The following is an 11,518-nucleotide window of genomic DNA, read 5'->3' as shown; positions in this document are numbered from 1 at the left end:
CATTAGTCCACACTTAGCCAGTTTATTAAAGCCAGGGTTTCATCATGGATCCAGAGGGAGAAGGTAGATCCCATATCCCTCCTTTCTCAGCTTCCTCCTCCAACAAGTCATCTACAGCCCAGCCCCCAGGACAAGATCCCTGGAACCATGGCTGGCGTTAGGCATAAATACACAGAGGCCACAGCCTGAATCAGCAGCGTCAAGGGGGCGGGGAGACTGGACAGGAAAAAAATGGCTCTAGGGCATCTTTCTCAGGGTTTGTCCTGAGCCCACAGGCCCACAAAACAAAAGACAAGGGACCAGTGGACTGCCCTAGGGTCTGAGGCTACAGCCAGCCCTGTCCAGCGAGGCTGGCATGTGGCTCCAGGTCATTGGGGAAGAGCAGGGACAGCTGCTCTTAGGTGGCTTAGGTGCTGTTGCCCTGTTCCTGCTCAAAGAGTAGCATGGCAAGCTGGGTGCGGGAGCCGAGGCCCTCGAGCACACTCTGGCGACAGCGGTGGTAAAGGTCCTCACTGAGCCGCGCACTACATGGCTGGGCCCTGTAGTGCTGTAGGAGGGCTGGTTCCACTGCCCTTAGCACATGCAAGCTGGAGAAGCGCAGAAACAACTCGTACACATCCATGCTCTCCAGCAGCTCCTCCTCTTGCTCAGACGCTGCCACCAGCCGGCCCCGGGCCGCCACATAGTCGGAGTTGTAGAAGCATGCCTCACTGGCAGCCTGGCGATCAAAGTGGCCGGTGTCTCGGCCCAGTTCTGGTGGTCCGGGGCCCTGTGGTGGAGCCACAGCAGGGTGGAAGGCCTGGAAGTGCATGGGAAAGAAGGCCTGCCAGCCAGAGATAGCGTGCATGCGACAGCGGTTTAGGAAGTCAGGTGTGAGCACTGTGTCTGGCCCGGCCAGCAGGAACAGAGTGTCTAGCGGGTGCTTCTTGGAGAGTAGATCCATGAGACGCAGTGGCGAGGGGGCAGCTGTCTGCACACTGAGCCAGGGCACCCGGGCACCAGGGAAACGCCGTTCCAGCTCTGCCACATGGGCCTTGACAGGGGCGAAGACATCTGCATGGGCTGCCCGCTGGGCCTGGCGTGGCTCATACAGGAGCAGCAGGGTCAAGGCTGCTGCGTCACCAGGCTCCAGTACCGAAGTGGCAAAGGCTTCTAGGAAGCCGGGAGCCAGGTCACGCTCAGTTGCAGCCAGAGGCAGTAGCACAGTGAGCCTAGAGGCCTCAGTGACATAGGGCACAGGCAAGATCTCCACTCGGCTCAGGGGCCGGAGGAGCTGCACTCTGCGAGTGATGGGCCTGCGGCCACCCTGGGGAGTCAGTGCTTCTAGCTGCAAGTCTAGTGTGTACTCCATGCCCCGGGCTGGATCAAAACGCCGGTAGCCATTCACCAGCTGCTGTTTCTGGAGCCTCAGTGCTGGCTGGTAACGGCGGTTGAGCTCCTCTAAGGCTGTCCCCAGGACATCAGCCACATCGGCCTGGTCAGCCCCACGCAGTGGGCAGCGGGGTGAGCCATCAGCACAGGAGAAAACATGCTGTTCCGTGAAGTAGTCCCAGCGCAGAACCTCGAAGCGTGAGGCAGGACGAGATGGTGCTGGAATGCCCACCGGCCAGGCAGAAGCCCGTTCCCCATCAGCAGCCAGTCTGCTGGTGTTCTGGATCTCCCACTGGGCCAGAAAAACAGGCCATGAGCAAAGCAAGTGGTCACATAGTCAGTGTGCATCTAGAGGCTGCGTGGGCAGCCGGTGGTTCTCAGAGAGGACCCGCAGTTTCCTGCAAACCTCCGCTCACCCGAGGGCCCCACACAGTGTTGCCACAGATTGTGTCAGCTTAAAAAGTCAAAGGGGGAGTTTCCTGAAGGTTCCACAGAGGCCAAAAACCTGGCAGTGGGTTTTGCACTGAATTTTTATTCCCTAAGGACCTACTCAGAACCTTCACCCCTTCAGACCCCTTCACTCCCCCACCCTCAAGCCCAGGCTGTACCTGCAATTCTCGAATCTCCTGGTACGTGCGGTCCAGCTCAGCTCGGGCAAAAGCTTTGTGCAGCTGGTACATGTGCACAGGGTCACGCACAGGGTGGGCTGTCAAGGCCTTGCGGAGACGAGGGTCCCCCTCCTGCACAGGCTCCCCAGGGCTCATCTCCAGGTAGCTGTAGTGCACTCCCTGGGGAGAGGAAGGGAAGCATCTGTAACAGGAACAATGGCAGAACTGTCTTCCCGCTGATGGGTCACGGACGTGGGACTCAGTTTTGTGGATTTTAAGTCTATTTGGCCAGTTGATGTTGTGCAACCTGGTCAAGTCTCTGTGAGTGCCTCTGTGAAAGCTGTCTCAGAGGTGTCCACAGAGCTAAAGAAAATAACCAACACTGACGACATCCTACGTGCAAGGATCTCTCACGTCTCCCTAATCCCTATACAGCCCTGCCTAATAATTGTTTCCATCAGCATGAGGCCACTGAAGCTCAGATCTAGTAATTATGTAGGGGCACTGGGATTTTTAAAAAAATGATAGGTTAACATGGAAACTGTATCTCCACTACCCCATACCTCTCCTGGGAAGTATGCAAGTTCTGAGAGGCAACACCTAATGGGGAAGCTTGTCTTCCTACCTCATGGTCGCCAGTACAGCCCACGCCTGTGGCATCGAGGATGCAGCGACCCAACCACTCATCCGGGCGAGCACTGACGATGTCGTTGCGGCAGCTCTCCAGGTGGGGGCGCAATTGTTGTAGTAGGGTGCGAGACAGTAACACGCCAAAGCCTCCATGGCAGTAGCGGCCTGGGGTAGTCTCTCCCCCGATGAAGTCCTGCGGTCGGCCAAGATAGAGATGGGTTGCCGAAGCAAGGCTGAGGTGGCCAGCTAGGCGTTCCAGTCCATGCGCCTCAGTGTAGGTGGCATCAGGCACTAGGAAAAACCAGTCAAAGTCATCGCCGTGTTGCTCCAGCAGGTGGCGCAGCGCCAGGTGCAGGTGTCCGATGGGCCGCTCTTCGCCCAGTGTCACCACGGCCATGCCTGACGGTGTCCGGCGGCCCCGAGCACCGGTCAGGAACACTACATGCTCCAATCGGTGTCCCAGAGTTCGGTTCACAGCCACGCCCAGCGTAGGCAACGTGGCTTGTGAGGTCAGCACTGCCACCAGTAGCCTCTGCCTGATGCCCAGCTCCGTGCTGATATACCGAGTTCTGGGAAAAGACAGTTATGAACAAGATAGCACAACAGGCTTCGCTTGTGATCTCTTCTCTGAGCCTGTTTTGCACCCGTGAACAGGATAAGAATAACATCTCTCCCACGAGGCATGAGAATTTAAGTGAAATACCGGCCTTTGCATTTAGGAGACAGCAATTCCCATGCAGGTGAGAGAGACATCAGATCCAACTCCAGATTTCACCACGTAGTAGTTGTGTCTCTGAACACATTACTTAATGTGAGCCGTCGGTGAAATGGGCCTGATTGTATTTACACCGTGCATCCACTTCCTGCTGTATGAAAATGCTGTCACCCCCCCCCCCAAGTATGTCCTATAAATGACCGTGGGAATATACGGCAAAGCGGTGTAGAGAACGTATTTGGGAGAGGGGCAACTAAGACAGTAACTCACCTTCCTAAGGTAGAAGGTAAGTTGTACAACTGGAATTCACTGTTACTTAGAAGCAATTACTTCAATTCGTGGGCAGAGACATCAAAGTGATGAGAACATTCCTCCCTCTCCCATCTCATCCCAAGGTGGCCCTTGCAACCCATCTAGGAATGAAATACAGGTAAATTCCAGTTCCCTCCCTTTTTCTTTCCCCTCTTTGTACACTTATCCTCCTTAACACTAATTTCTTTAGTCCTTAAACAGACCAGCTAGGGGTTAAGAGGGTCTTTGAGGAACTACTGGGTGGAGCCGGTTTAGCTCAGCTCAGCTCAGGATTGGATCCAGAAAAAGCTTCAAACTGGCCCTCTGTCTCCCTGGAAAGCAGGATCATAGGAAGTAATCGAGGCCCGAGGACTTCCTGGCTGGCCGGCCCCTTCCTTCCGGAGCCTGACCCGGCCTCTGGCGGCCTCCCTAGCGCGCGTGTCTAGGCTGGTGCCCGGGGGGTAGGGTGGATGGAGCGGATCAGTACCTGACGGCCTTCTTGGCGGCCTGGCCGGGCTGTGCGGGATGATAGGGCAGGACACGAGGCTCCCAGCTCTCACCGCCGGCCCCGGGCCTCTCGCGCTCTGCTCCGGGCTGCACCGAGTTGGGCCGGCGCGCCGCGTTCGTGTTGCCGCGCGGCGGCAGCTCAGAGTCTCCGGGCTGGGGCGGCCCGGGGCCGCAAGGCTCCTCCACCCAGGTGACGCTGAGCAGGCTCAGGGTGAAGCCCAGAGAGATGCCCACGGCCACGGGCCCCGCGGGCCGCAGCACGGACAGCAGCAGCGACGCCCGCATGGCGTCCCGACAGCGGGCCCCCGGCCCCCCGCGCAGCCCGAGGAGGCTCCGAGGGGGCGGGACCGGGGAGGGGGCGGATCCGGACGGCCCGGGACCAGCAAGGCGGGCCGGCTCCCTCCCCGCCGAGCGGAGCCCGCAGCTTAAGCCGGAACCCCCGTGCGGGTCCGCTCTCCTTCCAGCCCGGCCTCCTTAGGCAGCTGCTGTCCGACGTGTCACTGCGAGGGTCCCGCCCCCGAGGTGGGGTCTCAGCCGTCAGCTACCGGAGAGGGAGGAGGGGGAGGAGGTTAAAGGGGAAGGACCCCCGGAAGTGCCCCCTCCTCAGCGCCGGAGTGGCAGACGCCGGGGGGGCGGAGTCCCCTGCCTCCCTCGGCGTGGTTGGTGCGTCCCTGATGACGTCAGAAGCAGCCCGCCCCTGCCTGGATGGTGCACCCTGAGTGACGTCAGGAGCAGAGGCCGGAGCTGTCCATCAGCACCAAAGGCCGCCGGCGGGCTCAGGGCATGGGGCCGCGGCTCCCGGGCAGCCCGAGCTCCTGCTCTTGCTCCTTTCCCTTCCCCGGACCGGGCCCGAGTTCCCGGGCGGTGGGGCTGCAGTGCCAGGAGGTGTTGGAGGTGGAGCGGCAACGCCGTCGTACGGAGACCCGTCTCTCCGGCCCAGCAGCCCCCTTCGCACGGCGGACTTTGCCCGGACCCCAGTCAGTCGGAGCCTCTGGCGTCCCACAACCCCGGCTCCTCCGGACCCTGCAAAGCCTCCTTTGCTCGGAAGCTCAGGTCACCTCCAGCCCAGGTAAATCTTGGACAATTCCAAACTGAGCCTCTCACAGATGGTGTTCGGGGCTGCCTCTTTTTGCCAGCAGCACCCTCCCTCCCCTCGTCCACCCTCATCTAGTCCCTCTTTGAAGTCCATCCCAGCTGCCTCTAGCCAGGCACTTGTTTCTCTTTGTCTTTGCTCAGAGACGCTTCTAGAACTGCCTGATGTGGGCATCATTCCTTTGTCCACTCTGCCCTTGCTGAATTCCCCCACACGCAGTGTAATTCTGGTGGAGACCCACGAATGACTCTTGACCTCAATTTTCTCCCTGTCAGGTTGACCTGGGAGGGTGACCCTCTTCTAGTCCCAACACTATGCCGGGTACTATGGAAACTCTGCGGTTCCAGCTGCTGCCCCCGGAGCCGGATGATGCCTTCTGGGGTGCACCTTGTGAACAGCCTCTGGAGCGCAGGTACCAGGCCCTGCCGGCCCTCGTCTGCATCATGTGCTGTTTATTTGGAGTCGTCTACTGCTTCTTTGGTGAGACTTCCCCTCATCTCTCCCCTGTGCCCCTCCACTGTTTCAATGAGCTTCCTTTCCTGGTGTCTCCCAAGTCATTTCCAGCCCAGCCCACCCCTGTGGCTATATCTTTCTCTTGTTGATCTCAAATGTATTTGTAGCTCATTGGCTCTAGATTCTATAGAGAACAGGTTTTAAATTAGGCTCCCTGAGTTTCAACCTGACTATATGTTAGTCAAAGTGATGTAATGGGCATATTAACCTGTCTGAATCTCAGCTTTCTCACCTGGACAAACGATGTCTGTCCCACGTAGACAAGAATTAGTAGGTACCCAAGGAATAATGGCTATTGTAATGAAGATATGTTTGGATCATTGGGCTAAAAAAAAAAAAAAAAATCTCTTAGCATGGTGGTTAAATATGGTCCCTTTACCAACAGGGCATATTGTATGGTGGGGGCGAGACCTGGAATATTCACACTTGTGATACATATTAGAGTGGGCTGGATGGTAGTCATACACATGGAGATCGCCTACAAGGCAGATTCCCATAAGGATGGTTATTGTGAAGAGTTGTATGGGGGAGGGCGTGGTATGCCTGTAATTCAGGAAGCTGAAGCAGGAGAACGGAAGCTCAAGGCCAGCATGGATTACATAGTGTGATGGGGGTAGAGGGACAGCACGGAGCAGGAGTTCAGTGGAACAGGTGGATGTGGTCTATTTGACAACTCTCAAGGTCTTGGCTCAAGGCTACCTTCTCTAGAGAAAAGTATACCCTTTTTCCATTTCCACAAAGCTGTCACATGGGCTAGTGGCAGCTTAGAGCAAATGCCCAGGGGGTTCTTTAGAAAGCTATAGAACTTCACAGTGGAGACTGCCTTCTATGAGTAGGGACCCAAAGAAAGCCTCCAGAAAAAAAAAAATATTATAAGTATCAGAACCAGTTTGGGCAAAGAGGCTGGTGTGGTTTGCCAGAAGTGTGTTAGAATAGTTGGAAATATAGAATGTGGACCAGATGGTCTCATTCTTTTACATTTTGCACAGTGGGCAGGAGAAATGCTCCTCACGGGGTTTAGGACATGTACTGAGTCTCTGTGCCCTCTGCTCTGTGCACTCACACCCTCTGCATGATGCTCCAGATAGCCCCATTCCTTATCCTTAGCTCCCATGGCTTCTTACCCATCCTGGATGCCTCTACTATGGATTCGGAGCCCTTTTTTTTTTTTTTTTAAACTCTGCTTCTCTTTGACTCCAGAACCTTCTGGGGTCTGATACTCCCGTTCTTGGAACCAAATCTCCCTTTTCACTTTATTATCTTTCTTTTTGCCTCTCCCTGATTCTCCTTGACTCCCAACTCTGACTCCCACCTCCCAGCTGTTCAGGATCTACACCCCACCCCTCTTTCAAGGACTGCTAATGGCTGTCAAGTCCCTAGAACCCTGTCTTCTCTACATAGTCCTCTTGGGTTTCTCAAAACCCCATGTAGATACTAGCACCTTCCCACTGGTCCTCTTTGATCCCCGTAACTCCAATCTGTAGGCTGTTCCGCCACACTCTGGTCTTTAGTGCTCCCATTTCTCTGGCTTCAGTGTTCACTTTGTCGTAATAATCTTTTTTTTTCTTTTTCTTTAAATTTAATTTTATTTTGTTAGATCCATTGAAACTAGAGTTACAGACAGTTGTGAGCTGCCATGTGGGTGCTGGGACTTGAACCCAAGTCCTCTGGAAGAACAACCAGTGCTCTTAACTGTTGAGACATCTCTCTAGCCCCCGTCTTAACAATTTTAATGACTGCTTTTGTTCACTCCATCCGCAATCTGCGAAGACCTCATCTCCCCCTAACCCAGCTCTATCCTCTCTATAACCTTCCAGCAGTGCTTTATCTCTGAAGCCCTGCGACCATACAAGGATATTGTTTCTGAACCTATGTGACCTCACCCCTATACAGAACCTCCCTCCCCCAAACTTCCAGATTCTTTATCTCTGAATAGTCCTCCTCAGAGGCCCCAGGGACTCGGTTGCTGATCCCCTTGCAACCCCAATGATACCTCTGAACCCTAGCATTCTAAACATCCTATTGCCCCATTACTGATTTACTCAACTCCAGTGATTCTTTTTTGTTTGCTTGTTTGTTTGTTTTTCAAGACAGGGTTTCTCTGTGTAGCCATGGCTCTCCTGGAACTCACTCTAGACCAGAGACAGGCCTCGAACTCAGAGATCTGTCTACCTCTGCCTCCTGAGTGCTGGGATCAAAGGCATGTGCCACCACTGCCCAGCAACTCCAATGATTCTTAACTCTGACCCTCAAAGGCTTTAGATTATTATTTCAATGATTACATGTCTTCCCAATGATTCCCAGCAAATATCTGCATGATCTCTCCTGACCTCTAGCTCCACCACTGAGCTCTTATGACCCCTAATTCTCTTATTTTACCATCCATGTCTCTGATCCCCTTGTGCCTCCATGTCCTGACCCCTCTGACTTCTTGCCTGGTAACCTCATTTTGGGCCCTCCCTGGCCCTGTTCCCCTCCAGGTTACCGCTGCTTCAAGGCAGTACTCTTCCTCACTGGGTTGCTGTTTGGCTCAGTGGTCATCTTCCTGCTGTGCTACCGAGAGCGGGTTCTGGAGACGCAGCTGAGTGCTGGGGCAAGCGCAGGCATCGCACTGGGCATCGGGCTGCTCTGCGGCCTGGTGGCCATGCTGGTGCGCAGTGTGGGCCTCTTCCTGGTGGGGCTGCTGCTGGGGCTGCTGCTGGCTGCTGCCGCCCTACTGGGCTCTGCGCCCTATTACCAGCCCGGTTCTGTGTGGGGCCCTCTGGGGCTGCTGCTGGGAGGCGGCCTGCTCTGTGCTCTGCTCACGCTGCGCTGGCCCCGACCACTCACCACCCTTGCCACTGCTGTGACGGGTGCTGCACTCATCGCCACTGCTGCAGACTATTTTGCTGAACTGCTACTGCTCGGGCGCTACGTGGTGGAGCGGCTGCGGGCTGCGCCTGTGCCTCCCCTCTGCTGGCGGAGCTGGGCCCTGCTGGCACTCTGGCCCCTACTCAGCCTGATGGGCGTTCTGGTGCAATGGAGGGTGACAACTGAGAGGGACTCCCACACAGAAGGTGAGAGGACACAGGCTAGGGTGGGCATGGGAAGATGGGATGGACAAAGATGGGTAGGGCCATTGAGGGATTAGTGAGAAGGGACAGAAACTATATACACCGACATCGGAAGACCTCCATGGATTAGAAAGTCAACTTGGTCAAGGTCTAGGAGAAGAGGGCTAAGTCACAATATTCATCCCAAAAGAATGTGTGGGGCTCTAGGTCAATGTGTGGGGCTTCCAGGCACTAGAGCAGAGATGAAATGAAAGAAGGATAGAGGATGTAGCAGATGCAGCTCAGTGGTAGGATGCTTGCCCAGCATGCACTGGGCTCTGAGTTTGAATCCAGGACCACACATACCAGAGAAGGCTACTAGAGAAGGTTCATGCTTTTGTGGGGGTGCATCCTGGAGAGCTGAGAAACAGATAATAGACATGCAAACAAACAAATAAGTTAAGTTCCCTTGTGCAGAGTGGTATGGAGAGACAGACACAAGGCAGTTTGCAACAGTAGCTCTAAGGAGTCCACTCTCGTTAGGGTGGTCAAGGAAGGTTGCTTGGAGCAGGTGAAATTCATGAGATGGGCTGATGGTATGGACCCTCTGGGTTGAATTCTGTTGGAAGGCCAGTGAGATGCCCATGAGGGCTTAGAGTAGGGGGGGAAAGAACCAGAGGTTAATGTTTGGGAATGTAGAATGCATTGAAGCAGTGGTTCTCAACCTTCCTGACGATGTGACCCTTTAATACAGTTCCTCATTTTGTGGTGACCACCAATGCTACATCATAACTCTAATTTGCTACTATTATGAATCGTCAAGTAAATATCTGTATTTTCTGGTGGTCTTAGGCAACCCATGTGAAAAGGTTGTTTGACTACCCCAAAGGGGTTGCAGCCTAGGTTGAGAACTGCTTCATTAGAGAGAGGTGAGTGGGGAAAAGAAACAATGAAGAAGGAGCTGTCCAGTTACAAGATGCTGGGATGGTGGCTGGCCTGGGAGTTACCCAAGGCCTCTGGATTGGAACAGCAACTACAGCTGGGGAGGGGCTGTTGCATATACAGGCCTTTGCAAGAAAAGAAAAACTGTGGGAAGGCCCATGTTGGAGGTAGGAAATCAGGAAAAGAAGTAACAGGATGAAAGTGAGGGGGGTTCATGAGCAAGGGACCATGGAAGCCTAAACTCCCCTAGCAGGAAGAAAGGGAGAGGGCTCAGGGAAGAGCTACGCAGACTTGAGCATCTCCTGTGCCCATCCTTGTATAGTGGTCATCAGCCGACAGCGAAGGCGAGTGCAGCTGATGCGGATCCGGCAGCAGGAAGAACGCAAAGAGAAGAGAAGGAAGAAGAGACCCCCTCGGGCTCCTCCCAGAGGTCCTCGAGCACCTCCAAGGCCTGGTCCCCCCGACCCTGCTTATAGACGCAGGCCAGTGCCCATCAAACGCTTCAATGGAGATGTCCTCTCCCCGGTGAGGCCCCTAAGCTCCTCCAGCCCCAGGGTGGGAGGCATGTGTAGACTGACCATGCAGGATTTAGCTTTCTTAGGGGACACTGCCCTTAAGGCCTGCATCTGTCTATTCATCAGAACTTCTATACCTGAGCTCTGATGGATCCAGCTTTGTAGGTATGGACAGGTATCCCAAGTACGGGCATTAAATGGATATGGCATAAGGTGGGTTTTAGGGCTGTGGGCTCGGCTTGGGGATTACTCGAGTCTGTGCAGGCCAGCATCGTGTCAAGCCTGAGTGGAATAGATAGGGTTAATTCTATAGCAGGACTCACAGCTGTGCTTGTGTCCCCACAGAGCTACATCCAGAGCTTCCGGGACCGGCAGACTGGGAGCTCGCTGAGTTCCTTCATGACCTCACCCACGGACACGGACTATGAGTATGGGTCCCGGGGACCACTGACAGCCTGCTCGGGACCCCCTGTACGGGTGTAGTCGTGTTCTCACTGTCTAGACTCTGCAGTCACCAACTCTGCCAGCTTGGAGAGTCCTGCCAGGCCACTACTGAGGCTGCATGGCCCCGTGGCCTTTGGCTGTCTCCCCTTGGAGAGGGGTTGGCCAGCCACCAGAAGGGAGGCTGTGTCTCAGGCTAGGTAGGCCTTGCCTGAAGGAGAAGCTCCCGTCCAAGCTCCCGAGGGACTCGGGGTGTGAGCCCCACTGGGATGTGCTCAGGGTTGTGTGTTGCCCATACCTGCGTGTGAAGGGGTAGGCTTGGAGGGGACACGGGGACCCTTGCCTTAGATTTCTGATTGGCAGGGCTTCTTCAGGGCCAGCCCCGCCTCCTGCCCCACTGCTGGGGTCCCATGGGCCACTCTATTGCATGTCTGTATGGAGGAGGCCTGCCTGCCTCTCCTAGTGCTCCACCTTCCGACCACTCATCTAAGGGTTCTTGTCATTGTCCATGGAGCTAATGGCAGCACCCCTCACCCTGGTCCCCTGGCCTCTGCAAAGCCACCAGCCTGAGGGCAGTGGCAGTGGATGGGGGTGGGGGGTGATGCTCTGGGTTGGTTTGGGGAGGAGGGTGAAGGGAGAAGGGCTTCAATGCACGGTGCATGTCTGGTGTCTGCCGTGCCACTCTAGACACCTCATGCTTCTGTCTCCTGCTGCCCTGTTTTACATCTTTTATAAATGTGCCAAACTACGTGGCCTCGGCCAGAAGTCTTCAGTAACTGGTAATTCCATCAACCGAGTTGGAATCATTGCAGCTTCGGAGCTGTGTTAGTTCCTATAGGGGCTGCAAGCATAGGTCTGCC

General features: G+C 55.2%; 2 protein-coding genes across 2 annotated transcripts; one reads left to right on the top strand and one right to left on the bottom strand.

Moving 5' to 3' along the window:
- Nucleotides 1-6: 6 nt before the first annotated feature.
- Chpf (chondroitin polymerizing factor) lies at nucleotides 7-4,696 on the bottom strand. Its single transcript, XM_055617012.1, has 4 exons — nucleotides 4,103-4,696; nucleotides 2,605-3,178; nucleotides 1,980-2,159; nucleotides 7-1,663 (listed from the first exon to the last, which is right to left on the bottom strand). Exons 1-4 carry the CDS (start codon nucleotides 4,405-4,407, stop codon nucleotides 407-409), a joined length of 2,316 nt encoding a protein of 771 aa, XP_055472987.1. The 5' UTR covers nucleotides 4,408-4,696; the 3' UTR covers nucleotides 7-406.
- Nucleotides 4,697-4,798: 102 nt separating this feature from the next.
- Tmem198 (transmembrane protein 198) lies at nucleotides 4,799-11,500 on the top strand. Its single transcript, XM_055617016.1, has 5 exons — nucleotides 4,799-5,191; nucleotides 5,491-5,695; nucleotides 8,209-8,784; nucleotides 10,025-10,227; nucleotides 10,563-11,500. Exons 2-5 carry the CDS (start codon nucleotides 5,530-5,532, stop codon nucleotides 10,698-10,700), a joined length of 1,083 nt encoding a protein of 360 aa, XP_055472991.1. The 5' UTR covers nucleotides 4,799-5,191; nucleotides 5,491-5,529; the 3' UTR covers nucleotides 10,701-11,500.
- Nucleotides 11,501-11,518: the final 18 nt, after the last annotated feature.

Source organism: Psammomys obesus, unplaced genomic scaffold (assembly GCF_907164565.1).
Source record: "Psammomys obesus unplaced genomic scaffold, mPsaObe1.curated_primary_1811, whole genome shotgun sequence".
NCBI lineage: Eukaryota > Metazoa > Chordata > Mammalia > Rodentia > Muridae > Psammomys > Psammomys obesus.
Note: the sequence above shows the minus strand (reverse complement) of the source record. Positions and strands in the feature narration are given on the sequence as shown.